Source organism: Pongo abelii, chromosome 9, assembly GCF_028885655.2.
Source record: "Pongo abelii isolate AG06213 chromosome 9, NHGRI_mPonAbe1-v2.0_pri, whole genome shotgun sequence".
In the NCBI taxonomy this organism is placed as follows: domain Eukaryota; kingdom Metazoa; phylum Chordata; class Mammalia; order Primates; family Hominidae; genus Pongo; species Pongo abelii.
This window is the reverse complement of record NC_071994.2, coordinates 114,842,849-114,869,774: the sequence shown is the minus strand read 5'-3', so window position 1 is coordinate 114,869,774 and position 26,926 is coordinate 114,842,849. Positions and strand designations below refer to the sequence as shown.

Here is a 26,926-nt window from a genome sequence, read left to right as displayed (position 1 = left end):
ATGCACATATTTATTATGCATGAGAACACATAGATTAGAAGTGAAGGCAAGTCAACTGCAGGACTCAGAGAGAGACAGAAGCCCATGATGACCCGAACTGGCACTGCTGCCCAGGTTTCTCTGAGTCATCATTATTACAATAAACAACTTTTTTAGTGGTTTCCAGAAGAACAGGGGTATATTAGTTTGAGGCCTACCAGTTATTATTTTTTTTTTTAATAAGGGAAATGAAGAGGGGGATGATGAGTTTTTTTTTTTTTTTTAAACTACATGGCTCATTGCTTAAAAAAAAGGGGTAGTCACCAAGATTCTTCTATTTTTCAACCACAAACATACTGGAAGGTTTTAGAAAGACTTGTATGTTCATAATTTAAGTACCTGCCCATTTGATTTAGTCTTTAATTGGTTCTATGGGCCTGGGGAATGGACAGTAAGAATTCTATATAGACAGACTGATAACACAAAAAGGATTGAAAAAAATTCAAATGGCAGATAGCCAAAGCCTTCCATTGTAGAATAACAAAGGGCTCACTGGCCCAAAATTCCAGCAGAGGCTAATAAGCCCCAGTGCACTGAATTCTGTCTCCTCCAGCAACATGTACGTTATCGATGGTTCCTATCCCACAGGGGTGAGTGCAGCATAACTCCCCGCAAGCACTGGCCCTTCCCATGCAGTTGCCACGCAAACCGCCTAATGGCAGGCAGAACAGCATACTAGCAGGGGGGTTGTGGTTGCAAGTTCTGGCTGGTAAAGGCCCCTGTGAGGAGGTAATTATTTACCTCATTACCTTAACTATTCCCCCGTGGAAATCAATCCATTTTCTCCTATGAATAGCTGCTCAGGAACAGCCAGTCATAAGACGCTGAGTTCTAAGCAGTACTTTCACCTGGAAAACACTGGGTAGAGCTACTGTTCCCTTTGGAAGCAGGAGAAGCTCATGTATGTGAGAGGTGGTGTGGGGTTTCCCTTTGCCAGACACACAGGAAACTTTCCTCTTATGGCAGCCAATCTGAAGGCGCTGCGAGGCCCTTTATTTGGAGAAGGAGACTAGGGTGACTCAGATCTTTGTTTGCTGCAGGGAGGGGAAGGTTATTCCATAAAATCCGTTCTGGGCTATAGCCCTCACTCGGGTAAGGTGGCTAATGCATTACAGGGTTTTAAAGCGATGAGCGGTCATTTAAGAGGAAGCGTGGTAAATGCTTCCTTTCCACACTGGCCAACCTTCCCCATGGCAACAGAAAGCAAAACTCTGAAACCTGGCCAGCAAGTCTTGCTCTCTCCTTGGTCCTTCCCCAGATAAACTTTCCTTTTTGACTAAACTTAATAGTTTCCTTGCAAGAAAGAATGGCTGTTTGAGAACTTACATTCATACCTCTAAGCTCCTTAACTCTCTACTAATACAATTTTCTAAAACTAGCCAAGAATGGTTTAGAAATGAATAAGCCAACAGAGAAAAAAAGATAATTAATTAATTATCTATTGAGCATCCTTACACTTACGGCCTCCGTCAAAATTTTACCAGACATTTCTTATAGGATAAGCCATATAAGCAGGTTCTTTTTTTTTCTTCAATTTTTAAGTTCCAGGGTACATGTGCAGGATGTGCCCGTTTGTTACATAGGTAAATGTGTGTCATGGTGGTTTGCTGCACCTATCAACCCATCACCTAGGTATTAGGCCCTGCATGCATCAGCTATTCTTCCTGATGCTCTCCCTCCCACTGCCCCCACAACAGGCCCCAGTGTGTGTTGTTCCCCTCCATGTGTCCATTCAACTCCTACTTATAAGTGAGAACATGTGGTGTTTGGTTTTCTGTTCAGCTGAGGATAATGGCTTCTAGCTCCATTCATGTCCCTGCAAGGGACATGATCTCATTCCTTTCTATGGCTGCATAGCATTCCACAGTGTATATGTACCACATTTTCTTTATCCAGTCTATCACTGATGGGCATTTGGGTTGATTCCATGTCTTTGCTGTTGTGAATAGAGCTGCAATGAGCAGACTCGTGCATGTATCTTTATAATAGAATGATTTACGTTCCTTTGGGTATATACCCAGTATTGGGATTGCTGGGTCAAATGGTATTTCTGCTTCTAGATCCTTGAGGAATTGCCACACTGTCTTCCACAATGGTTGAACTAATTTACACTCCCACTAACAGTGTAGAAGTGTTCCTTTCTCTCCGCAACCAGGCCAGTATCTGTTGTTCTTGACTTTTTAATAATTGCCATTCTGACTGGCATGAGATAGTATCTCATTGTGGTGTTGATTTTCATTTCTCTAATGATCAGTGATGTTGAGCTTTTTTTTTTGAGATGGAGTCTCGCTCTGTCACCCAGGCTCTGGAGTGCAGTGGCGCGATCTCGGCTCACTGCAAGCTCCGCCTCCCAGGTTCACGCCATTCTCCTGCCTCAGCCTCCTGAGTAGCTGGGACTACAGGCGCCCGCCACCACGCCCGGTTAATTTTTTTTTACATTTTTAGTAGAGACGGTTTCACCGTGTTAGCCAGGATGGTCTCGATCTCCTGACCTTGTGATCCGCCCGTCTCGGCCTCCCAAAGTGCTGGGATTACAGGCGTGAGCCACTGCAGCCGGCCGCTGTTGAGCTTTTTTTCATATGTTTGTTGGCTGCATGAGGTTTTCTTTTCAGAAGTGTCTGTTCTTGTCCTTTGCCCACTTTTTAATGGGGTTCTTTCTTGTAAATTTGTTTAAGTTCCTTATGGACTGGATATTAGACCTTTGTCAGATGGATAGATTGCAAAAATGTTCTCTCATTCTGTGGGTTGTCTGTTCAGTGTTTCTTTTCATGCAGGTTCTTTTTTTATCCTTAATATTTTTACTGAGTCACACAAAATACCCGGCAGTACCCCTGAATTTACGGTTTTACTTAAATTGTCAGTTTATACATTTATTTTCTCATCTAGACTACAAGAGGAATTATGTCTTTTATTACAAAATATTTGCTGAGTTCGATTTTATCCTGGGACAGCTAGAAAACAATGACTTGATTTTTCATTGATATGATTTTTCTTCTTTTTTCTTTTTTTGGTGAGACAGAGTCTCACTCTGTCGCCCAGGCTGGAGCGCAGTGGTGCAATCTGGGCTCACTGCAACCTCCAACTCCCGGGTTCAAGTGATTCTCCTGCCTCAGCCTCCTCAGTAGCTGGGATTACAGGTGCTCACCACCATGCCTGGCTAATTTTTGTATTTTTAGTAGAGCTGGGGTTTTGCCATGTTGGCCAGGCTGTTCTTGAACTCCTGACCTCAGGTGATCCACCCAGCCTCCCAAAGTGCTGGATTACAGGCGTGAGCCACCGCACCTGGCCAGATGTATATCCTTTTCAGACCTTGTGTGTACTACCTTTGTCATAAAAAAAGTTATTAAAAATGTAAGTAGACACAAAACACCTCCACTGTATCTGCATTTTCAGGGTTTACCCTCATAGTTCCCTTCTGCTATCCAGCTATGAAGGGGGTAATTCGGAAAATCCTTTTATTACATTTCAAATAAAAATGCTAAAAATGGGCTGGACATGGTGGCTCATGCCTGTAATCCCAGTACTTTGGGAGGCCAAGGCGGGCAGATCACCTGAGGGCAGGAGTTCGAGACCAGCCTGGCCAACATGGCAAAACCCCATCTCTACTAAAAGTACAAAACTTAGTTGGGTGTGGTGGCGGGTGCCTGTAGTCCCAGCTACTCAGGAGTCTGAGGCAGGAGAATTGCTTGAACCCGGGGGGTGGAGGTTGCAATGAGCTAAAAAAAAAAAAAAAAAAAAAAAAAGCTAAAAATGACTCAAGTATGTGTGTGTATGTATGTATACAAAATTCCTTATTAAAAAGAGATACTCGAAGGAGATTTATTCTACAGGGTTTATGCATCTGCCCTCCCATATGGCCCCCATGTCACCTGTGGATCTCAGTTCCTGTTTGGAGCACCTGATCCAACCATTCTTATCTAGAGTTGGGCGACTATCTCAGAAAGGGAATATTTTTTTGAAACTGCAAACCAAAGTTTCCATTCAGACTCCCTAAGGGATTTTACTGACAGTTTTAAGCACTGAAGATTTCTGGGAGGGAAGGAGAGCTGAAGTCTCTTTGAGATGCACAATACCTGTCCCCAGGTGAGAGGAGAAATGCAAGTATCAATACACGCAGCTATGAAGCATCAATCAGAAAACAACAAATGGGTGTTACAGTAAATGCACATGAGGCAGTCTCAATAAAAAGGGAACTGTGTCTCTGATAGATTTTCTGTGTGTGTGTGTGCACTTGTTTATGGGCCCCAAGAAAGAGGTCTTAGGGAGGGAAGAGGGACAAGCATTTTTGCTGACATAAATAAAATGGTCCACAAAGAAGCCCGGAGGATGTCTATGGCCTGGCTGAGTACCAGCATGGCATTGCCAGTGTGGGTGACCAGCTCCAGCATGGCACTGCTCTTCCTACAAATGCAAATATACCATCTAGCTCCTGTCTATATCTTTTGCAAAATCATTCATTTCCTGCCTGTTTTCTGGTTACAGTAACAATCGCAAGCTTTAAAAATAGCTTGCCCTATATAATACAGCAGTCAGTGCCCAATCTGTGTTTTAGGCCTGATGCCCTCAGACAAGCCTTGAGTCAACTGCATTTTAATTCTTTTGAGGGAATTACATCTTTAAAATAAATGAATGACCTGCCTTAATTTATGTCTAAGTTTCTGAGTGGGACTGTAGTAGCCACCACAGGCAGAGAAGAAAGACTGTCCCCAGGCAGTGGACTCATCCTTAGGGGCCCAGACACTAAATCCTTTCGGTCAACAACTCAGCTCAACACCGGCTTGTGGCAGCCTCGCACTGAGCTGCCTGCTGTGGGCTACGCTTGGCTGAACTCCTGGTCGGCCTTCTTGAATCTGCCCTGCCTTTAGTTCTCCATTTCTGAAAATGGCTCTCACCCTCCATCTAGGCTCAAAATCTTGTTACTGGTTTGGACTTCTCCCTAGACCTTAATATTCTATCAATTTTATCTGCACCATCTCTATCTGCCACTATTCTAGTTCAGGCCCCATCACCTCCCTCCTGGACACGTGCTCTAAGCTGTCTTCCTGGTCACCAGTTTCTCCCCTGCACCGGGGCGCACACACTGATATGCAGGCTAACTTTCTGATGTGCAACATGGATCCCAGAGCTTCCTTGCTCAAATATCTTCAGCAGTTTCCTACTCCCCTAACAACTGTTCCTTCAGTTGTTTAAACTGATACCAAAACCTATCCCCATATTGAAAGCACTCGCTTAGGGAAAACATCTAAATTTCTTGGCTTGCCATTTAACGCTAACCTCCTCCATCTTTATTTCACACAGCTTCCCTGCACGTGCCCTTTTCCTCAGACCATCTGAACCCTTCTCTACGGAGATGGACTTAGGCTTCCCTAGTACTTGCTTTTTTAGTCTTGTCTCCACTGTAGACATCACTCCCCACCCCCGGTTTCCAGCCACCTGTCCTGGGTCTACCCGCCTTTCAATCCTCAGTTCTGACGGTTAAACCGGACTTTCCTGATCAAATAGCTAAAAGCAACTCCCCCTGCCTCGTTCTGATTTATACTTCCTTAAAGGACTGATCATATTTTATCTTTTTTTTTTTTTTTTTTTTTTTGAGATGCAGTCTTGCATTGTCGCCTGGGCTGGCATGCAATGGCACGATCTCGGCTCACTGCAACCTCCACCTCCTGGGTTCAAGCAATTCTCTTGCCTCAGCCTCCCGAGTAGCTGGGATTACAGGCGCCCGCAACCTCCCCCAGCTAATTTTTGTATTTTTAGTAGAGACGGAGTTTCGCCATGTTGGCCACGCTGGTCTTGAACTCCTGACCTCATGATCTGTCAGCCTTGGCCTCCCAAAGTGCTGGGATTACAGGCGTAAGCCACCGTGCCCGGCCCATATTTTATCTTTTATCAATTTATTTAGCAACTGGCGCTGTCTTTCAGTATGTATAATGTTTCTTCTCCTAGGCTATAGTGGACTCTGAGAGGCAGAGTTCATGTCTCACTCATCTTTTTATTACCTAAAGAGGCTAAAAAGACAGGAAACCATTATTTATTATCTATAATCTGTCCCAAACCTCACACACATTATCTCAATTAATCCTCATAATAGTCTCATAAAGTTGGTGTTCTCATTTTATATAAGAGAAAACTGAGGTTCAAAGAGTTTTGTTACGTGGCCCAAGTTCACACTAAGAGGAGGTCTATTTTGAACACGCTCCAAGACCTGTGTTTTCTATGACACTCTACTACTCATTATCATGATCTTCTATACATCGCTTATGCTAAGCATATATAATACACATTGGAAGTTAAAGAGACATCTATGAATGAGAGAAGCTGTCATCTTCTGTATCCTAAATGCCAACTTCCTTCCACACACTTTTATTTTTATTAATTTATTAATTTTTTGAGATGGAGTCTCACTCTGTCACCCAGGCTGGAGTGTGGTGCTGCGATCTTGGCTCAACTGCAACCTCGGCCCCCCGGGCTCAAGCCATTCTCATGCCTCAGCCTCCTGAGTAGCTCGGATTACAGGTGTGTACCACCACGCCTGGCTAATTTTTTGTATTTTAGTAGAGATGGAGTTTCACCATGTTGCCCAAGGTGGTCTGGAACTCCTGAGCTCAGGCAATCTGCCCTCCTCCGCCTCCCAAAGTGCTGGGATTACAGGCTTGAGCCACTGTGCCTGGCCCAGCACGCTAACTTTTAAACATTTCCAAATTGGACAAAAAAACATGTATAACTGATCACAAAAGATGGCCCATCATTTTGTACCTGAGGTACCTATGCAGAAGAGCGGCAATAGTAATAAACAAAGCCCAATTTGGCATGAAAGTTAATTTTTTTGTTTTTAGCATTAATTTGTTAGGGAAAAAACAAGCAAACAAACAAACCAAACACTTGTGAGAGATCTGGAAACTTGAAGAGAGAAGGAATTAGTGAGGGAGAAAGACGGGGAGGACTTTTCAGAAGTCCACGAGGTCTGACAAATTACGTAATGGTCACACTGGTCGTAATGATAAACACTGACAAGAGTTGAGCCTGGACACTGCTCTTAGGTTTTTCTCCACAAAAGCGTCACTCCTGAGTGACTTCAGGAAATGATAAAGTTCAATAAAGCCAAAATACAACACTTGTGGACCAAACTGGAATCTCTCGCCAAACTGCCAGTTCCGAGACTCTCAAACGTAGCCGTACCTTTGGAGTGTCCACACACTCTTCTTCCATGAATGCAGTTTCCGCCTGACAGCCAGATGCTGGAAATGAAAAGGCCTCCACGTTGGATGCCTGGGGGAGGAGGGCAGATCGCAGCAGCCTCATGTTCGGTGAATGCATGGTCACTGGGAGCCCCACAGTCTGTGCCTGTAAATATGGCAAGAACAGACAGTTTGGGAACATGAATACCTTCTCTATAAATACACAAAGTTCTAAGAATAAAATAATTCTTCCTGTGGCAATTAAAGAATGAATATTTATTGGAAACTCCAGAAAGATTTAGTGAAATATATATATGGTGCAGGCAGTGATCTGAAGCAGACTCAGCCATCGGTTACTCTGAAAGAGGGTCGTACAGAGTTTCATTTCTGCCTCTTGAGGGGATGCTTGACTTTCATGCAGGTGACGAGAAAGCTAGCTTTTGTGAGGAATCAAGAATGTTCCTCATTCAATTCAACAAACATATTTGTCTCTTTCTTTAAATATAATACCCAGACAGATAAAGAATAGAAAAATCATAGGAGCTCAGAATTAAACCAGGGACAGATATATACACACCCACAAGTAACTACAACACAAGGGACGCTGGAGTCAGTGCTGTGTCTCTGCCTGCCCTACCTGCCTTTTTGGTGTAGGTGAGATGGTATATATTTATTGGTAGGGTGTATGCGAAGAGGAAGAAAGAGAAGCAGCAGTCACATGGGGTGACAGGAACATCTTCCTTCCTTCAAGGAGATGCACAGCCTGGACTCAGCCTGCTGGCCCAGTGGAAGGAGACACGCTTACTGCAAGCTATGTTTTTAAAGTCAACCCACTATAGAAAGCTCCTGATGGTTTGAAGTCTGTTCTCATGTCTCCTTTGTTAACTACTCTAGGGAAACAAGCATTACAAATGCTTCTTTTAAAAAATTATTTCATACCAGGCGCGGTGGCTCATGCCTGTAATCCCAGCACTTTGGGAGGCCAAGGCGGGTGGATCACGAGATCAGGAGATCGAGACCATCCTGGCTAACATGGTGAAACCCCATCTCTACTAAAAATACAAAAAAAAAAATTAGCTGGGTGTGGTGGCGGGCACCTGTAGTCCCAGCTACTTGGGAGGCTGAGGCAGGAGCATGGTGTGAACCCGGGAGGCGGAGCTTGCAGTGAGCCAAGATTGTGCCACTGCACTCCAGCCTGGCCGACAGAGCAAGACTCCATCTCAAAAAAAAAAAAAAAAATTCATTTAAAAGAGAATTTGTCCTTATGACAATCGGCAAAGATTGATTTTAAAGATGAAGCTGCTGAATGATCCTTTCATCACCATCCCTTCAAAACTATCAGAATAATTTATTAGATGTGTTTTGAATACAACAGGCACTGTACCACATCTGAGAAAACAATCATCATACTAGACTACGAAAGGCAGAAGGACGGCCTATATCTTTCCGGCTATAGTTATTTCAAGGGATACAGGATGGTGAATTTTAAATTCAAACAAATCAAAGGGACAAAATGGTATGAGATTCTAGCTTCTCCTCTTCCGAGACCTGAGTTTGATTCCTGGCTCTATCACTTACAAATTGTGTGACCTTAATCAGGTTTTCTAACTTCTCTGAAACTTATCTTCTTCAACTGTGAGAGCACAATGCCAACTTCACAGTGAAGTCAGGACTGTAAAAGGTAACATGCAATGTCCTTAACTCAGTAACATTAATTCCTCCTTTCCCCTTCTTCCTAAAGCCTCCAAATGATCACAAGAATGTAAGAATTAGACTGCAAAATGAATGCAGTCTCGTTCTCAAATACTAATGGTTCCTAGTTAGAATCTCGGATTGATGATTTTCAAGGATGGATGGATATGTTAGAAATATATTTTATATTTGAATATACTCTGAATATATTTTCAACATACTTTATATTTGGTATATTCCAATATTAATATCATTGGCTATACTGTATAAGATAAAGTAGCATTAGCAAAGTGTCAGAATGGTATGGATGCGCCAAAACAAATAAACAAGTAAACAACTGCATACCATTCAGAGTGTGATAAAGAAATAGCTTTCCTTGTGTTGTCATTCCTCAAGCTTACATTCTGTGCCACTTCTGAGGTTAAACAACTTTTTCCTTTCAAATGTCAGGCATTTAAATTATCTAGCTACTATGTGAAATTTTTATCTAGTCAATATGTAAAATTTACACTTCCCACTAAAGTATATTTGCTACATTCTTCTTACCCCCATCAATAGCTTTTCAATCAAAGGATAAAACTGAAGAATGGATTTCTACTTCCCAACTTTATTAGACTGCTCCTTCTCTACGAAGGTAGTCTGAATTATTAGGGCAATGCATGACCGAGGGTGCTATGTGGAAATGAGATGCCCACGCCCTAACTACGACACGCTGCTCCGTTCCTGACTCTCACTAGCTTGGACGCTTTAAATGGCCAGACGGTGCTGTGCCAGACCAAGCGTAGCACACTGTCATTGACAGTGTTCACATCCGACCTGGACTACTACAGCTGACTGTGAACTCGGTTAGAGGAATAATAGACAGGATCAAGGAATAACGCTTTTTGTTGTGACAATCACTTCCTAGGAAATATGGTGGGTTTTAGGAGTCTTGTGATCACTGAGGGGACTAAAAGAGTCTTTTTAAATATACAGACAGGGTATAAATATACAGACAGCATGCTCAGCATTACACAGTTGATTAGCAAATATTAAATAAATAGATGGTCAATATCCCAAGGAAGCAGATATTATCAAGATATTCTTTAAGAGTGTCAATACACCATAATTATGTCCAACCAATTGTGATCACTCTTTAGACCACATGTTTAGTGCTTTGAATCTCTTCTTTGGACTTTGTGCTTTCCAGAACCATTAAAATGAAAATAATGTTCTTTCCTATGGGAAAATCGTTACTATTCCAATAGGCAAGTACTTGTTATGACCTGAATTGTATCCTGCCAAAATCCACAAGTTGAGCCCCTCACCACTAATGTGGCTATATCTGGAGACAGGGCCTTGAAGACGGTAATTAAGGTTAAATGAGGTCCTGAGGTTGGGGCCCTGATCCCACACAGCAGGTGTCCTTGTAAGAGGAGGGAGAGACACCAGCCATCTTTCTCTCCACACTTGCGCAGAGAAAAAAGCCAGTGAAAAGACAGCCAGCTACAAGCCAAGAAGACAGGCCTCACCAGGTAGCAACCCTCAGGGCACCCTCATCCTGATTTCCAGCCTCCCAAACTGTGAGAAAATAATTTCCGTTGTTTAAGCCACTAGGTCTGCGGTATTTTGTTATGGCAGCCCTAGCAAACAGGCACAACCTGTTGTGAAGGGCAACCTCTAAACAGTAATTAAAGAATTGGAGGTGATTGTTTCATTCTTGTTTGTTTCCAGCTGATGGAAACTTGCAGTGGAAGGACTGTTAAAAACCAGTGGTTAGGCACTAATTGTGTGACCTTCATCAGGCCCTGCAATCCCAACACTTCGGGAGGCCACAGTAGGACGATTACTTGAGCCCAGGAGTTCGAGACCAGCCTAGGCAACATAGCAAGACCCTATCTCCACAAAAAAATAAAACAATAATTAGCTGGGCGTGGTGGCATGCACTTGTGGTCCCAGCTACTTGGGAAGCTGAGGTGGGAGAATCGCCTGAGCCCAGGAGGTTGAGGCTAAAGTGAGCTGTGATTGCCACTGTGCTCTGGCCTTGGTGACACAGCGAGACCCCATCTCAAAAACAAAACCTCCCCCAAAACCCCACCAAAACTAGTGGTTAGAATGTATGAGAAAAAGATATGACATATTTTTTCTAAATAGTCTGAACTCAATTAGATCTAATACTTTCTGCATGTTATACAGCAAACATAAGCACTCCAAATCTAAGATGGGAATCCTACTGTTGTCTAAATAATAATAATGGGTACTTTATTTTTTTTTTTTTATGTTTTACTTTTTGGGACAGAACCTCACTGTGTCGCCCAGACTGGAATGCAGTGGTGTGATCTCGGCTCACTGCAACCTCTGTCTCCTGGGTTCAAGCAATTTTCCTGCCTCAGCCTCCCACATAGCTGGGATTAGAGGCACGCACTACCATAACTGGCTAATTTTTGTATTTTTAGTAGGATGGCGTTTCACCATGTTGCCCAGGCTGGTCTCAAACTCTTGGGTTCAAGCAAACCACCTGCCTTGGCCTCCCAAAGTGCCAGGATTACAGTCATGAGCAACCGCGCCCGGCCATAATGGGTATTTTGTAACTAGGCTATGAACTTCTTAAGGGGAGTGACTGTTTCCAGGGTACTTCTGAAGCCACAGTGGCTAGGACTGTGCCTCGCACGTCAGTGCTCTATTTGTTTAACTAAATTCCTGGTACAGGTTAACTAATTGTATCTTGGTAGCAATCTAATGAAGTATGTATTGCTGTTCCCACTCTGTATTTAAGGGCACAGGAGCTCAGAGACGCTGACTTGCCCGAAGTCACTCAGCTTGGTGTGGAACCCAAGGTCTGCATGATTCCACAGCTCACATTATCTTTGTATTGACTGGATCATGTTGTTTCCTCAATATTTTTGCTACTATATCAAGAAACAAGTGATTTGCCACTTCTTTTAAAAAAATTAGAATATCAAGGAATTAAAGTGAGAAGGCTTTACTAAAACTTTAGGCACATTTATATCCATAAAAACAGAAGTCTATTTTTTAACAAGTTCAACACTAAAACTCAAAATGTGAAATCTCTGAGAGGAGGGGACCTGTTGCTCAGCATCCGGAAGGCTCTCAGGCAAGCATGTGAATGAGCATTGAAGATTCCATTTGAAGTAGAAGCATTTTCAGTTACACTAAGCAGGTTCCATTGAGACTTGGGTCAATGCATAAAGTAAAAGGGACACAGAGTGCTTGGTAATTTAAAAAAATTATCGAACATAAGAAGTCACGTTATGTATCTGAACCCTAAGCCAAATTAAATATAATTTGAGATATGCCGGAGAATTTGCTCATAGTCTAGACATGAAAGGATATCGTGTACAATAACACATGCACGTGCTCAGGAACAACTGTTTATATAACCCCTCACCACCCCCTCGCTTGCGTAATGTTTAAGAAGAATAAAGAAACTTGGCAGGGAAAGCCTGCTGGCTCTGGGGGCTTTCCAGCTTCCTATCCTTTTGTCTAGTGGCATTTGCAAGAAGGAAGGAGTTCCACTACATCTTACATGTTTTTCATTTTATCTGCTTCTTTCTCGGTCTTGAAAGCAATACCATTCAACTTTGAAGATTTCCAAGTGCTCAAAGATACTCTAACTCAAGTATCTGGAACTATATCGACACATTATTTTACTTACATCTGTATCAATACTCACTTTTTTTTTTTTGAGACGGAGTCTTGCTCTGTCACCCAGGCTGGAGTGCAGTGGCGGGATCTTGGCTCACTGCAACCTCTGCCTCCCAGGTTCAAGCGATTCTCCTGCCTCAGCCTCCCGAGTAGCTGGGACTACAAGTGCGCGCTGCCACACTCGGCTAATTTTTGTATTTTTAGTAGAGACGGGGTTTCACCATGTTGGCCAGGATGATCTTGATCTAGTGACCTTGTGATCCACCCGCCTCGGCCTCCCAAAGTGCTGGGATTACAGGTGTGAGCCACCGTGCCCAGCCAATACTCTTATTTTATATATAAAGTATGTATAACAAAATATACCATTTATCTACTAAAATCAAGAAGATTTAATTCTCCTTTTTAAAACATACTCTGTAGATGCCAATGCAAAATTTTATTATAATCCTGTAAATTTTGTAAAACTGCCAAAGAAATACAAAGTCAAAACTCTTCTGCCCTTATTTTTGTTTTGAACAAAGTCACTCACAGAAAAAGACAGGAAAGTCAGTGGAGCATACTAACCAACCATTCATCTCAACCTCTGGATGATTCCCAAATTTCTAGCCCCAGCCTCTCTCCTCGGATCAAGATCCACATCTTCCTCCTGAGCAACTGAGTTAATGCCACCCCTATTTTCTCAGGCTCTGGCTCAAGAACAGAGGCATCTCTAAGTCATATTGTCCCTTCCTCCCCAACATTTATTTATTACTTTATATAACAAGTGCTTACATAGCACTTACTATGTGCCAGGCATATAGTATTTCACAAATATTAACTATTTCACAGATATTAACTAATTTAATTGTCATAGCATTCTATTATTATCCCCATTACACATTTGGGAAACCAAGGAACAAAAAGACCTTAAGAAACTTAAAATGTCACATAGCAGGAAGTGGCAGAATTTGGGATCTGCTCCAGAGTCCCTGCTTCTAACCACCACACTGAGCTGCCTCTCCGAACCATTGCTAACTTCATACAGAGTCTACCTCTGAAATCGTTCTTATACTTGCTCCTTCTTTTCTACTTCCAACAGTGCCCTATTAGTTTAAGCCTTTGGTACTTCTTGTCTCTACTGTAACACTCTCCTAACTGCTCTCTCCAAATTTCTTCTTTTCTCTACCTGACCCATCCTTCATAATGCTACCAGATTAATTAGCTTAAAGCATGGATAGAATTGTATCACTTTTCAGCTTAGCAGCCTTCAGTAGGTCCTTGTTGCTTCCTGAATTGTAAGTAAACTCTTTACCTTGGCATTCAAAACTCTTCACAATAATGCTTCAACTCACCACTGACCAAGTCCTCCCCATCTGTGAAGATGTGTCTTACATGCCATTTCCCCGTTCAGATGTGCCCCTCTCTCCCCGTCCCTGCTCTGCTACAGCTCTCATCTTTCCCTATTTTGAATGATGGTTGTTTATGATCTTGTCTTATTTCATTTTTATAGCACGATGTCTCTGAGGGCAATGACTGTAGTTTATATATCCTACCCCCAACAGTGCCTAAGAATAGAAGCTCGCACGTGGTAAATCTGCAATAAAAATTTGTTAAATGGAATTGAATGTAAAGGCTAGTGACAGTAATTCTCAACATTGTGAATGATGAAAAAATTTTTTAAAAACTGTTTGAAATAAAGTTAAGCCTTAAAAATGAGAAAGTGCTAAAACATTTGAGAATCTAGTGAATGGCAGGCAGAAACTTTACAGAAAAACGGAGTGTAGAGGATGAAATCCTAACCCTGCGTATAAGATGAAAAATCTATCAAACGTGAACAGGCACATGCACAGATAAGACTCTCAGCTAAGGGGGCATTACCTTGGCAACTGTTTGCTCAGCAATGGTGCTAGGCCGACGCTGGCGGCCATCAAGTCTCTGCTCCACTGGGAAACTGCTCCTATGTGATTTCAGGCGCTCCACCAACAAGAAATAAATGGCAGCAAAGTGATTATAGCTCTTGTTCTGCAAAGACTGAAATAAAAAACAAGTGGTAAAGGCAAAGAACTGTAAAGACCAATGCAATGATCTACACATGCCTAAAAAAAAAGAGGAAAGAAATTGTGTGCTCTTAAAAATAGGGTGAAAAACAAAGTGTCTCAAGATGAAAGCTGCTCCAAAATTGTGACTGGAAGGCAGAAAACTTCAAGTCTCTAGTATTAATTATATAAAGGATGATCCCTTTAAATGGGTTTACTAGCCCTTTTACATTAACAAGATCCATTTATTTTTCTCCAGTCAGAGAAAATGCCATCATTGTTTCATGTAGACATTCCCCAATGCTGCCATATGGCCCCATCGCATAGCTGTAACGGTGGTGTAAGGTCAGTTAGCAACCTGAGCCCGAGGCTCTGATTCCATGGCTTCAACACAAATCTGAACCACTGAAAACTCTGAAGTGAATGGTTAAAGTATGTGGAGAACTTTCTGATGATTATTTTGGGCTGGAGAATGGCATCTGGATGCTAAATTGAGAGACACTATGTCTCCGTTCTTAGGTAATTTTTTCCTCTTGTTTTTGCAGTCCCACCCTCTTAAAACCTTGAAAATAAAGCTGCTTCCCAAATGTTCACATCTCTAGCCTGCCAGCTTTCCCAGATATTGAAGGAACAGAGAAACAACTGCTCCTTTGGCTTCTAATTCCACCTGACAGTCAGCATGGGTGCTGTGTAGGGCACCAGGATGCAGAGCACTCTCAGCAAAAATCACAGGTCAGTGGAATCGCACGCCCAGCTACTGCTCAGGATGCACTTCATGGACAAGTACAGAAAAACATCACTGGGCGCAAAGTGAGCAAAGCAGGAGAATCAGTTTGGTTTCACTTATGGCTACGTGGCGGGGGAAAGGCAGCACAGCCTGGAACCTTGGCCTTTCACGGCAAACAAGGCGGCATTTGATATTCTTTCTTGTTATGTTTCTTCCTCAAGAGCACTGTTTGCTTTTTTACTATTGCAAAGGTATTAGAAATACGTATATCCTATAAGTATGCTAACTATTTGAGGACAGAAATAAAAGCCAAGAGGAATTTTCCAGGCTCATGACCCTTTGCAGTTCTATGACCCCTAATACTTCCAAATCAGGAGCCCACCTGTTTTTGCCTTCTTAGTTTCTCCAGTACACAATCTAAATCCCCCGGCTTTCTTAAACCTGATACCTATCCTTCTTGTTTCCTGCTTGGCCCTTTGCCTATCTGCACATTTACGTTCCATAGAAACTAGTTAAATACCTATGTAAAACTTCATGCTTCATCTTGGAAGAAACTTTCTACCTTGTATTTGTTAAGCTTCCATCTTTGCCTTTTCTGAGTCTTTTATAGATGCCTCCTCTTGAATGTTTTGGCAGATGGGTGCAAAGAAAGGAATTTAAGATGCTGAATAAAAGCAAATATAAATAGAGTCTGATGTCACCAATAGGGAACACTGAACAGTACGCCTAGGCGCTGGGGATACATGTGCTAAAAGACCAGGATGACAGGTGTGAGCATGAAATTTCAAGTAGCTAAGTGCAGTAGAACCCTGATACCTTTAGTCAAATCTCTGATCACTTTACCTCAATGGTTTTCTGCTGATCTATTCCAAGGCTGTGCATCAGTCGCAGAACCTGCTCATTAAACTCCCCGATGGATGGCTCATTTTCTTGCTCTTGTGGATAGAGAACAGGTCTCTGGACAGGAACTTCTATGAGCATCCATTTATGCTCCTTGATTTGTGCTATGGTTAGCCGTTTGGATGGGTCTAGGACCAACATCCTTCGGATAAGGTGCTCACAATCTATAGAAAACACAATGTTACAAAAGTCACAAGAATCACCTTGCACTGCAGGGTTATTTGCTTGACTCATGTGACTTTGTACAAGGGTGTTAATCTTTGTATCCTCTACTGGAAAGCGGAAGGTCAAATGAATAAATGAATACATGCAGGCTACTTATATTTCTCAAGTTCACATGGTGAATAAATACCTAAGAAAAACAGGAGGGTGTAGGTCTATCAGATTCTGGGCTAAATGAAACTTTCTACTGAATTTCACAATTGAAAATATCTAGAAACAGACTTTGATTTCCACTAAAGAAAAGAAACAAGCCTCATTCCTAGAACAAGCAAATAATAAATCAATCCTCAGTCATATCTAATGCTGATATACTAAGGCTATGTAAGCGAGGCAAAGAGCTCTCCAACGGGCTACTGCTCTCCTCCACGTCACTGTAGCTGAGAAAAGTGTACATAAAATATTACTTACTTCTGACTACACCAAGAAAACTGCACTGCTGCAACTTTGAGCACTAGCATATTCTCTGAGCTGACATGATGCTCTTCACTCACACATAAGCTAACCTCCTGTCACTATATGCCAGGCACTGTGCTAAGTGCTTTACACAGATTATGCTTATTTTTTATTTTTATTATTATTATTATTATTATTATTATTATTATTGGAGACAGGGTCTCAGTCTATTGCCCAGGATGGAGTGCCGTAATGCAATCACAGCTCACTGTAAGCAATCCTTCTGCCTCAGCCTCCTGAGTAGCTAGGACTACAGGTGCATGCCACCACACCCAGCTAATTGAAAAAAATTTTTTTTGTAGAGACAGGATCTTGTGATATTGTCCAGTCTGGTCTCCAACTCCTGGCCTTAAGAGATCCTCCCGCCTCAGCCTCCCAGACCACTGGACTTACAGGTATAAACCACTGCACCTGACTGACAGATTAATTTAATTAAACCTTACAACACCCGAGCAGTAGGAGCTATTGTTATTTCCATTTTATAGATGGGGCAATTGAAGCAGAGAGAGAGGAGATAAAACTTGTGAAAGTCATATGGCCAGTAACCAGTGGACCCAGGATTAAAACCAGGCAGTCTGGTAGTCTGCCTTCACAGTCCATGCTCTTAACTATGAAGAGTTATTATTTCTACTCTTAGTAGAAAGAAAAGAGTTAAGAATGATAACCAAAATGAAACTAAGGGGTAAACTTAACTGCTGTCTAGGTAACAGCTCAATACACGACAGGCAGGGATTATGGCATATCATCTGAATTTAGCAGAGTTTTGCCAGTTTGGCTTTTTATTTAATTTAAAAAAATTTAATTTTATAAAATTCATTTCATATTGGAGTAAAATGGTTGTGAATCTGTATCTACAAAGGGCTTCGTTAAATCTAAAATAAACCTGGGACATTTATAGACCCAGAATGAATGAGAAGACATGCTGCTCTTAATCTGGGAAATGCTGTGTGTTCAGTTACAAGTAGAAGGCTGGAACCTGTCTCGCCTACATAAAGGAGTGCTTCTTTCTATAGCTTTTAACCTACAGCTCAGTCACTTTATTTGGCACCCAAACTCTTAGAAAAAACAGAAGCTTTTACCTAGGCATTTCACTTGGAGCACTAACACTGTAAAACACCATTAGTAAGATGAAAAGCTTATTACCTTCTGACATGAAATACGGAATCCGGAATCTTCCTTCCAGAACCCTCTGCCTCAAAATTGGAAGAGTCGGTCCATCAAAGGGCAGAGCTCCACAGACAAGGACGTAAAGAACAACTCCCATACTCTAGGGAAGAAAACAATGCAGAGACTTTTCTACCAAGAACGTCAAACACTCTTTGTTTTCCTGAACATCCCCAGGGCTCTTGAAATCATATGGACTGAAAAATTCGTGTCTGGATTTATTATTTTCTCAGAATTTGAAAAAAATCCAAAACCCTGACTACTACAATAAGTATCTTATAATAAATACCAAAGAATATGAATCTGATCATTTTGATTACTACTTAACTTTAAATTACTGCTGATATTAGGATGACAACACCTATCCTTAGAAATTCTTTCCTAGGGATCCATTTCAAGATGCTCTGAGTAATTATAGTCCAGTGGATGGGGAAAATATGAAATACTGCTTATGTGTTAAGTACCAGGAGCTTCTAAGATGGGCCAGAGCACCAAGTATTATCATTATAGATGCATTTAACAACACAGCAAAGCAAAGCAGTACCCAGATGTCCAGCTGTGGTCCTTCATACTGCTGCCCTTCAAAGACTTCTGGGGCTGCATAAGGGGGGCTGCCACACCATGTTGCCAGCAGTTCACCACTTTTAAAGAAATTTCCAAAACCGAAATCTATTGGGATGGAAATAAATGTTACTTTCATCTATGTTCTCAAACTATACTGCATTTCTCTGTAATAAATTTTATAATATGCTATATTAACAATATCACTACTATTTACTGTGAGGACTGGGATGGCATCTTGTGATGTTTCCCTGGCAGCACAATGACTAGCAAATAGTACTCAATGAATGTTGCTGAATGAATGTGTAAATGAATCAAGTTTTCTTCCCAAAGAGAGTAAGCGAGAGACTGGAAAAATACTTTATATTGTGTGAAAGAAAATCAGCCTTAAAGTGGACAACCCAACTAGTATTTGATAATCTTAGAATTTCAATTACCTGATGACTGCTAAAGAGCTCTTTATCTTAAATGGTCTATAAGGAAACAAACAAATGAGTAAAGCTCTAAGACATTCACCTAACACAACTGAGTGACTGGCTGCCATTACCCCAGATATATAACCCTTGAAGGCAACTGAGTGCAGTGTTTCCTAAGTAACAACCCTCTAAGTGTTGGTCCACATATCCTGTTTTAGGCAGATAACCATCTGAATAACTCATTAACATATGATGGCCACATAGCCCAGCCACAAGCCTCCTATCACCATCACTTATTTACTAATTTATAGATAGCAGTGGCATTATAGTTCAAAACAGTTAATGGCCTTCTCCTTATGATCTTAGCCATACTGACTCTATAGTTTTGATACAGAGAATGCACTCTGGAACCACTACTTAGATGCTTTCAATATGCATTAAAAAATTTAGTAAGTATTGTTATAAATGCAAGTTCATATCCTTTCGCTAAAGCCTTTATAGTCTCATGTTCTTACTGAAGAAACAAATACCTATTATCTTGTTAAGTTATACTCATGCTGTCTTATGTTGCTACATACTCCTGACTGAAGAGCCTGTCTCAGTGACAGGAACTGGCTCTCCACCCAGCTGGAGCGCAGCATTGCATGCACAGTAAGCTTTAAGAGATGGCTCAAGAAAGACTGGATCAAGTCTCCACTGCCAGACAGATTGACTGGCTTTGTGACTTTGGATCAGTCTTTGTGAGCCTTAGTTTCCCCATCTGTAAAGTGAAAATGATAAATATACTTAGTCAGCAGGTTGCTGTAAAGGCCCCATGTGTTAAAATAAGCTCACTCCATTCATACCTTGAGACCATACATACATATGCACCTTAGGCAAAGCATTCTCTTAGCTTGCTAACATAAAAACTAGTGGCAAGCAGTAGTAACAGTAATAACAGTAACAATCCCCATTATTACAGCTTCATGGAAGAGTACAACTTATGAAGTTATGAGAACTACAGCTGATTACCAGTTTTATCACTTTCAAGCTTCAAGTCCTCTAGGAAAGTTATTTTTTCCATATCTATAAATGTAGGGATAATCCACCTACCCAGATAGGATGCTGTGAGGATTAAATGAGAATAAGAATGTAAAATGCCAGAGCATACTAGACGTGAAAGGTCAGCTCTCCTCCTCCTGTGAAACCATTACCAACAACTGTTGCCTTTCAGAGAAAAAGGTCCCAAAAAAGTAGATAGGAGGGGTAGAAAAATTTAGAGGGAGCTTAAAGGTTTAGGAGAGAAAAGAGGGTACATCTGGGGAAAGAGCTTCAGATACAGTCTAAACCTGGTGAACAACACTGTGGTCTGCCTTTGGTATCCAGGAGTGTGAGGCAAAGGGGGTGCCAGGGAGAAGTTCTCTCTTTACAATGTAACCTCAGCTCAGCTCCACAGTCCACTTTCCAAAATGACTGTCAGAAAGGCCTTATCTTCACAGTACCACCTCTATGACTAACCACTCCTAGAACATCATATCCCATATGGACACATACAGATATATATATTTCTAATTTTCTAGAAAAACTATACTCTCAAATGAGTCAAGGACTAGATGTTCCCATGAGTCAAAAACTAGATGTTCTCATGAGTCAAGGACTAGATGTTAAATGAGTCAAGGACTATGTTCAAATGTTAATTTCACTCACAGGATAAAGCAGCACAAGAAGCTCTCGGATGTGTGTTCAGAGATCCTGAAATACATACAATAATTGCTGCACTTTAAACCATAATCACAGGATGAGTTTTAGTGCCTGTAAATTGAGGATACTCTCCAAATAGCATTGGTAAGGTTGTTTTTCTTTCTTTTTTTTTTTTTCTGAGACAGGGTCTTGCTCTGTTGCCTAGGCTAGAGTGCAATGGCATGATCTCAGCTCACTGCAGTCCTCGCACCTCAACCTCCTGAGTAGCACAGGTGTGCTCCACCACACCCAGCTAATTTTTGTATTTTTTGTAGAGACAGGGATTCGCCATGTTTCCCAGGCTGATCTCCAACTCCTGGGCTGAAGCAATCTACCCGCCGTGGCCTCCCAAAGTGCTGGGATTACAGGTGTGAGCCACCACCTGGCCCATTGGTAAGTTTTAATGTCTCCAGGAGCCCTTATAGAGCCACTTGATTCTGAACTTCCCCACAGCTGGTGAAATAAACTCAAAGGAGTGAATGGGACAGAGGCCTGTCAAGAAGGTGGCCTGGCCTCTTTATTGCCTTAGGCTCTCATGGTACACTTCACAGGCAAGAGAACAAGAGCTAGGAACGCTTCTCTGGACCCGTGGTAGCCCAGTTTCAAACTCTGCTTTACAAATCTAGCACAAAGAAAGCTTCCTGTTCGCTTACAAGAGGAGTGGTACTAAGTAGTTATTTCTATTTTCTGTAGGTAATATGAATATAGAAACTTGGGTCTATAGGAATATTAAAAGAAACACTGAAAGACAGGCTCACTAAGCTGTTACAATATTACATGTGCTGAGGTCTTCTATAACCTTGTCAAAGCACTTCAAATGTTATATTTATATATTTTTCTGAGACTGGTCTTGCTCTGTTGCCCAGGCTGGACGGCAGTGGTGTGAATCACAGCTCACTGTAGCCTTCATCTCCCAGGCTCAAGTGATCTTTTTGCCTTAGCCTTCCAAGTAGCTGGGGCCATAGACTCACGCCACCATGCCTGGCTAATTTTTTTTTCTTTTTTCTTTTCTTTTTTTTTTTTTTTGGTAGAGACAAGGTCTCACTATGTTGTGTAGGCTGGTCTTAAACTCCTCGGCTCTAGTGACCCTCCTGCCTCAGCCCCCAAAGTGCTGGGACTACAGGTGTGAGCCACTGCCCTCTGCCAAACACTGTATTTGTAATCATCTGAAGAATGGGTTAAGGAAGACTTTGGTGTTAGGCAGATTGGGGATCAAATCCTGGGTTTTCTATTAGCTATGTAATCTTGGACAAATTACTTAACTTCTTGGAGCCTTGGTTTCCTCATTTGAAAAATAGGGACAATACTTACATTTCATGAAGTAGTTGTATTAATAGAAATAGATATTATATTGCGATTGAAACATAGTAGGTAGTCAATAAACAGAAGCTATCGTTGCTATTATTATTTATTATTTTACTTATCTGTCTATCCCATCAGACTAAGTTCCTCGGGAACAGGGAATGGGGGACAACAGTCTGTACTCCCAGCTCTCAGCATATCATCTGCAGACAACAGCTGCTCGATAAAGATTTGCTAGATGAATATGTTGTTCCTACCTCTTAAAAGTACTTTACTATGTGACAGGAGCTGATTTAAACTCTCTGAAGATAATTTCTTCTTAGCTCTATGAAATATCCTTATTTTAGGAGAAAGTGAGGGTATAAAGTTAAGTATTTTGCCAGAGGTTATACAGCTAGCTACTAAGTTGCAGCAGTGGAATAGAAACCAAGTTTAACTACTTCGAGCCTTCATTGTTAACCACCACCTTTATGTCTTTCACTGGCATATCAAAAATAGTTATGTTTGAAGAAGTTAATAATTGTCAGGGTTAAAAAGTGGCAGCAAAAGGCACTTAAAAATAAGAGCCTTTTAATTTCTTCACAGGAATCTGGATAACTTGCTTCACCCAGTCTGCAGCTTTCTGCCTAAATGCATATAGTGAAGTGGGAGATGAGTAGGGGGGGAATGAAATGTGAAAATGCAGGATTTATTTCTTACTGCCATTTATTCAAATGAAATGGACTATATTCATGCTTCAACATACTAACCACATTCATTCATTCCTTCATTAAACATCAGCATTCCATACACATGTCAACCACTGTACAAACACAGAAGTCTTGCAACAACACAAAATAATAAGACTCCACATCATCATCTGACTTTTGGAAAACATTATGAAAACAATCACTTGGGCATTCGTCTGTCTCTCTACCAGACTCAGATCCAGCCTAGCCCTGCTAGAAAGCAAACATCTTTCTAGTTTAATATCTTCTTTAATTCTGATATGCAAGTTAATACCTAAAACTACGGCTATGTTCCTCAGACATTCTGCTTGCTATTATAAACAAAACATTTATGCCATGCCATGTGGCTTCATTTTGACTTTTTTAAACTTTTAATTTTGAAATACTTTTAGATTTACAGAAGAGCTGCAACAGTAAATTCAGAATTCCCCATACCCTTCACCCAGCTTCCTCTAATGATAACATTTTACGTACCTACAGTATAATTATCAAAACTAAGCTTCAATTATCAAAACACTGATTCACTACTATTAATTAAACTACAGACTTAACATTTCATGAGTTTTGTCACGTGTTCCTTTTCAGTTCAGGGATTCCACATTGCATTTAGCCTCATGACTCCTTAGTCTTCTCCAATTTGTATTCATATTCTCTCACCTGGGTTCTATATGGCCTGAAATATTTATAGAAGAGGATTAGGGGTAGAGTCTTTAATTATAGATCAGTTATTGACTCTCATGAAAATCAACTAGGCCTCAAAAGCTGAGTCCTCTATCTCTTACTTAATTAACCAGCCACAGCAGACCAAGGATATATCTGAACACAGCCCTAGAGCTGCTATTGTTGTTTCCTGCTCTGTATTTTGAAAGGTGACTGACTGGCCTATATGGTCCTAACAAAAACCATTATCACTGTCATCACTAAATTATATAAATTATCAGTACCCAAACACCATTAGCAAAGGCACAATGTTTTAGGAATAAGAGGGTCTTGCATAGAGTAAATAAGCTAACTCTGATGATTGTTGTCTAATGGGAACCAAATACAAAATGGAGAATTCTGTTTCTTGGAATGAAATAATGAAATAAATCAAATACTAACATGCATATAAATCACCTGGGGAAATTGCTAAAGTGCGGATTCTGTTCAGTACATTTGGGGATGGGCCTCAGATTCTGCATTTGTAGCAAGCTCTGAAGTGATGCTCATGCTGCTGGTCTCCAGACCACTCTCTGACTAGCCGGAAAACAGAATGAAACAGAGGCGGTGAAAAATATACAGAAGATTTAAACAGTTTGTCAATGTTTACTGTTGCAAAAGATTACACTTGCTAAATACTTTTAGGTTTTTTATTTAAATAGGAGACTAAATTAGAAAATTGTTAGGTTAAACTAAGTCCTTTTTTTTAAAAAAGGAAAAAAGCACACAAAACATTGAAAACCAATCTTCAAGCTAAGGAAAAGTAAATGATTTCTAGGAATCAACACCACTGAGGCAATTTTTAATCTCCAGCAGTGTGTTATAATGTCTAATTTATAATTTAAAAAATCCTCCTACAGAGCAGCAGATGGCTTTAGGGTTAAATTTATCCTTGTTTCTAAAATTACCAGTAGAATTCAGCTACCCAGGCTCGATGAAGAGTTACACATCCTTTGTAATTATAATAGGAGTGAAGAAGACAATTATGAGGAAATGAAAGCTGACAAATGAGAGGTGGAGAGTGACAGAGATGAAGCTGACCCATTGCACAAACTGAATGTGGATCAGCCAACACTGACGTCAATGCATACTTTGTTGCCCACCAGCACCAAAAGGTCAGTTGCACAGTTCATTTCCAAACATCAGTCACTCTCCCATCTGACAGGAGGGAAGGGAACAATCATCACAGTTGAGATGAAATGTGATCCTGCTGACCAATGTAAGACATCTATTTGTCCAGTCAGAGAGTTCAATGAGCTAAGAAGCAAATAAATAATCTTCCTTAGCTTAAATGAAGGGGAAGGGAAATGAAGAGGGGAAAAAAAAATCAAATCAAACCAAACCCTTTAAGCCATCTTCCATATTCCCAGCTTACTGTGGAATGCTAAGTAGGACTTAAGGATACAAAGTTTCATTGTGCTTTTTGATGTAAAGCTCTTTTTACTTTTTACATAACGCTAGTGGCAGGAGGATAACAAATGGAAGACTTACAATAAATATTTTCCCAATAAAAATAAAATACTTAAAAATTTTTCAAAAATATTTTTCCTATCTTTGCCTCTCCTACCCTTTTTCAGTTCTAGGGGACAAATCTGAAATCATATATACAGAAACCTTGACTCAACATCATCTAGTAAGTAGGAAGGTTGCTAGAAGCAATGATGGGCCACTGCCTCAAATCAGAAAGGAAGCATTCCTCTTGGGCTAAAGACAAGTGACTCGTGATGTACAGGTCAGATTAATCAGGCTAATTACACAATACTAATTACATTTAAGGTCTCTCTCAGCAAAAAATTAAGTTGCATCAACCAGAGACAAATGAGAATATGTGAAAAACTTTCCTTGGTCCTAAAAGGTTTGTATTAACAAGGCTTTAAAGCCTTAGTTAATTAAAAAAACATGCTGAGAGGGTTATATGGCTATTAAAATTTTAAGGCTTTGTTTTCACAGGGAATCAATTATACATTGAATACAAATAATAGCTACCTTGTATTGAGTGTTTACATGGTGCCAGGAGCTTTATCTAACAATTTATTTAACAAACAGTTAACTAGCACTATGTGCCGGGCACTGTTCTAAGTACCCTACAAATATTAACGTAAGTAATAATTACTATGAGATATGAACTTTTATCACTCTCCCTTTACAGATAAGGAAACTGAGAAGAGAGAAGTCAGGAAACGTGGTCAAGGTCACAAAGCTAGTAAGTGGCAGAGACAGGATTCAAACTCAGGTATCCTAACTATACAGCCCATACTCTGACCTATTACCCTACATCGCCTCCGTGTCTCCAATATTATCAACAATCCCTATAATCTGTTCCTGAAAAACAGATTTGTATTTAATAGATATGGAAACCCAGGCCTAGAGAGTGTAAATAATCGGCCCAAGGTCATAGCTACTAAGTGGCACAGCCAGAATTTGCACCAGCACTGCTACTCAACTCAGTACTCTACACGAAGCCCTGTTTGACGTGTGATTAATTCATAGATTTTTACCCTTATTTAAGTATTTATTATAAACATTTTAGATTGGGAAAGTTGAAGAATAAAACTAAATATTCCTCATCTATTTATTCTCAACTTAATGCCTGAACAGCCAGGGCCAAAACAGGTGGAAATAGTACTGCAATTACTAAAACTACTGAAAGCCAGTATCACTTTGCATTCAGCCTCCTACTGTGAATGTCCTCACACTCACTTTTTACAAAGGTCGCAGGTCTCATAGTTGAGGCAATGAGTACACACTGGTGTGGGTGAATCCATGGCTCATTAGTGTCTCAAGTTGTTTTTTTTTTTTTTTTTTTTTGAGACGGAGTCTCACTCTGTCACCAGGCTGGAGTGCAGTGGCGTGATCTCGGCTCACTGCAACCTCTGACTCCCTGGTTCAAGCGATTCTCCTGCCTCAGCCTCCTGAGTAGCTGGGATTACAGGCATGCACCACCATGCCCAGCTAATTTTTGTATTTTTAGTAGAGACGAGGTTTCACCATGTTGGCCAGGATGGTCTCGAAATCCTGTCCTCGTGATCCGCCTGCCTTGGCCCCCCAAAGTGCTGGGATTATAGGTGTGAGCCACTGCGCCCGGCCTGTCTCAAGTTTTTACCCACGGGGAAAACATAACCTGGAAACTGATCTCAAAGCCTTGATTCTGTTATTTATTAAAATGAACCATGTTTGATACTTATATTCCATTTTGTTTTATAAACACAAAAATATTTTAATTTAAACCTAGTTTTGGTTTGTGCTTCTCTTTGATTTCAATATACAAGATGGCTAAAACAGTTCATTTATTCAGCTTATTTTGCAATTAAAGAGATTTTCATAAGCCAAAAAAAAAAAAACCCCAGAAAAAAATATAATTTGAGGGAATAACTTTGTAAGGGTTCTTGTAATTTCTTCCCATGGAGCCCTATTTTTCCCATGTGTTAGATTCCATTAAGATTTAAGAGTTCTCAGAGATAAGAAGATG

At 40.8% G+C, this 26,926-nt stretch overlaps 1 protein-coding gene and 1 long non-coding RNA gene across 3 annotated transcripts in view; one reads left to right on the top strand and one right to left on the bottom strand.

The window, feature by feature from the left end:
* SIK2 (salt inducible kinase 2) overlaps positions 1-26,926 on the bottom strand; it is a 123,246-nt gene that overhangs the window by 6,388 nt on the left and 89,932 nt on the right. For both annotated transcript variants that reach the window (NM_001131291.1, XM_054523544.2), the window contains 5 exon segments: positions 7,216-7,380; positions 14,409-14,561; positions 16,137-16,357; positions 18,012-18,135; positions 18,577-18,701. In NM_001131291.1, coding sequence (NP_001124763.1) covers positions 7,216-7,380; positions 14,409-14,561; positions 16,137-16,357; positions 18,012-18,135; positions 18,577-18,701 — 788 coding nt within the window.
* On the top strand, positions 18,647-26,207 carry LOC129048771 (uncharacterized). Its single transcript, XR_010135549.1, has 3 exons — positions 18,647-21,121; positions 24,426-24,572; positions 25,035-26,207. It is a non-coding gene; the product is annotated as an uncharacterized LOC129048771 (long non-coding RNA).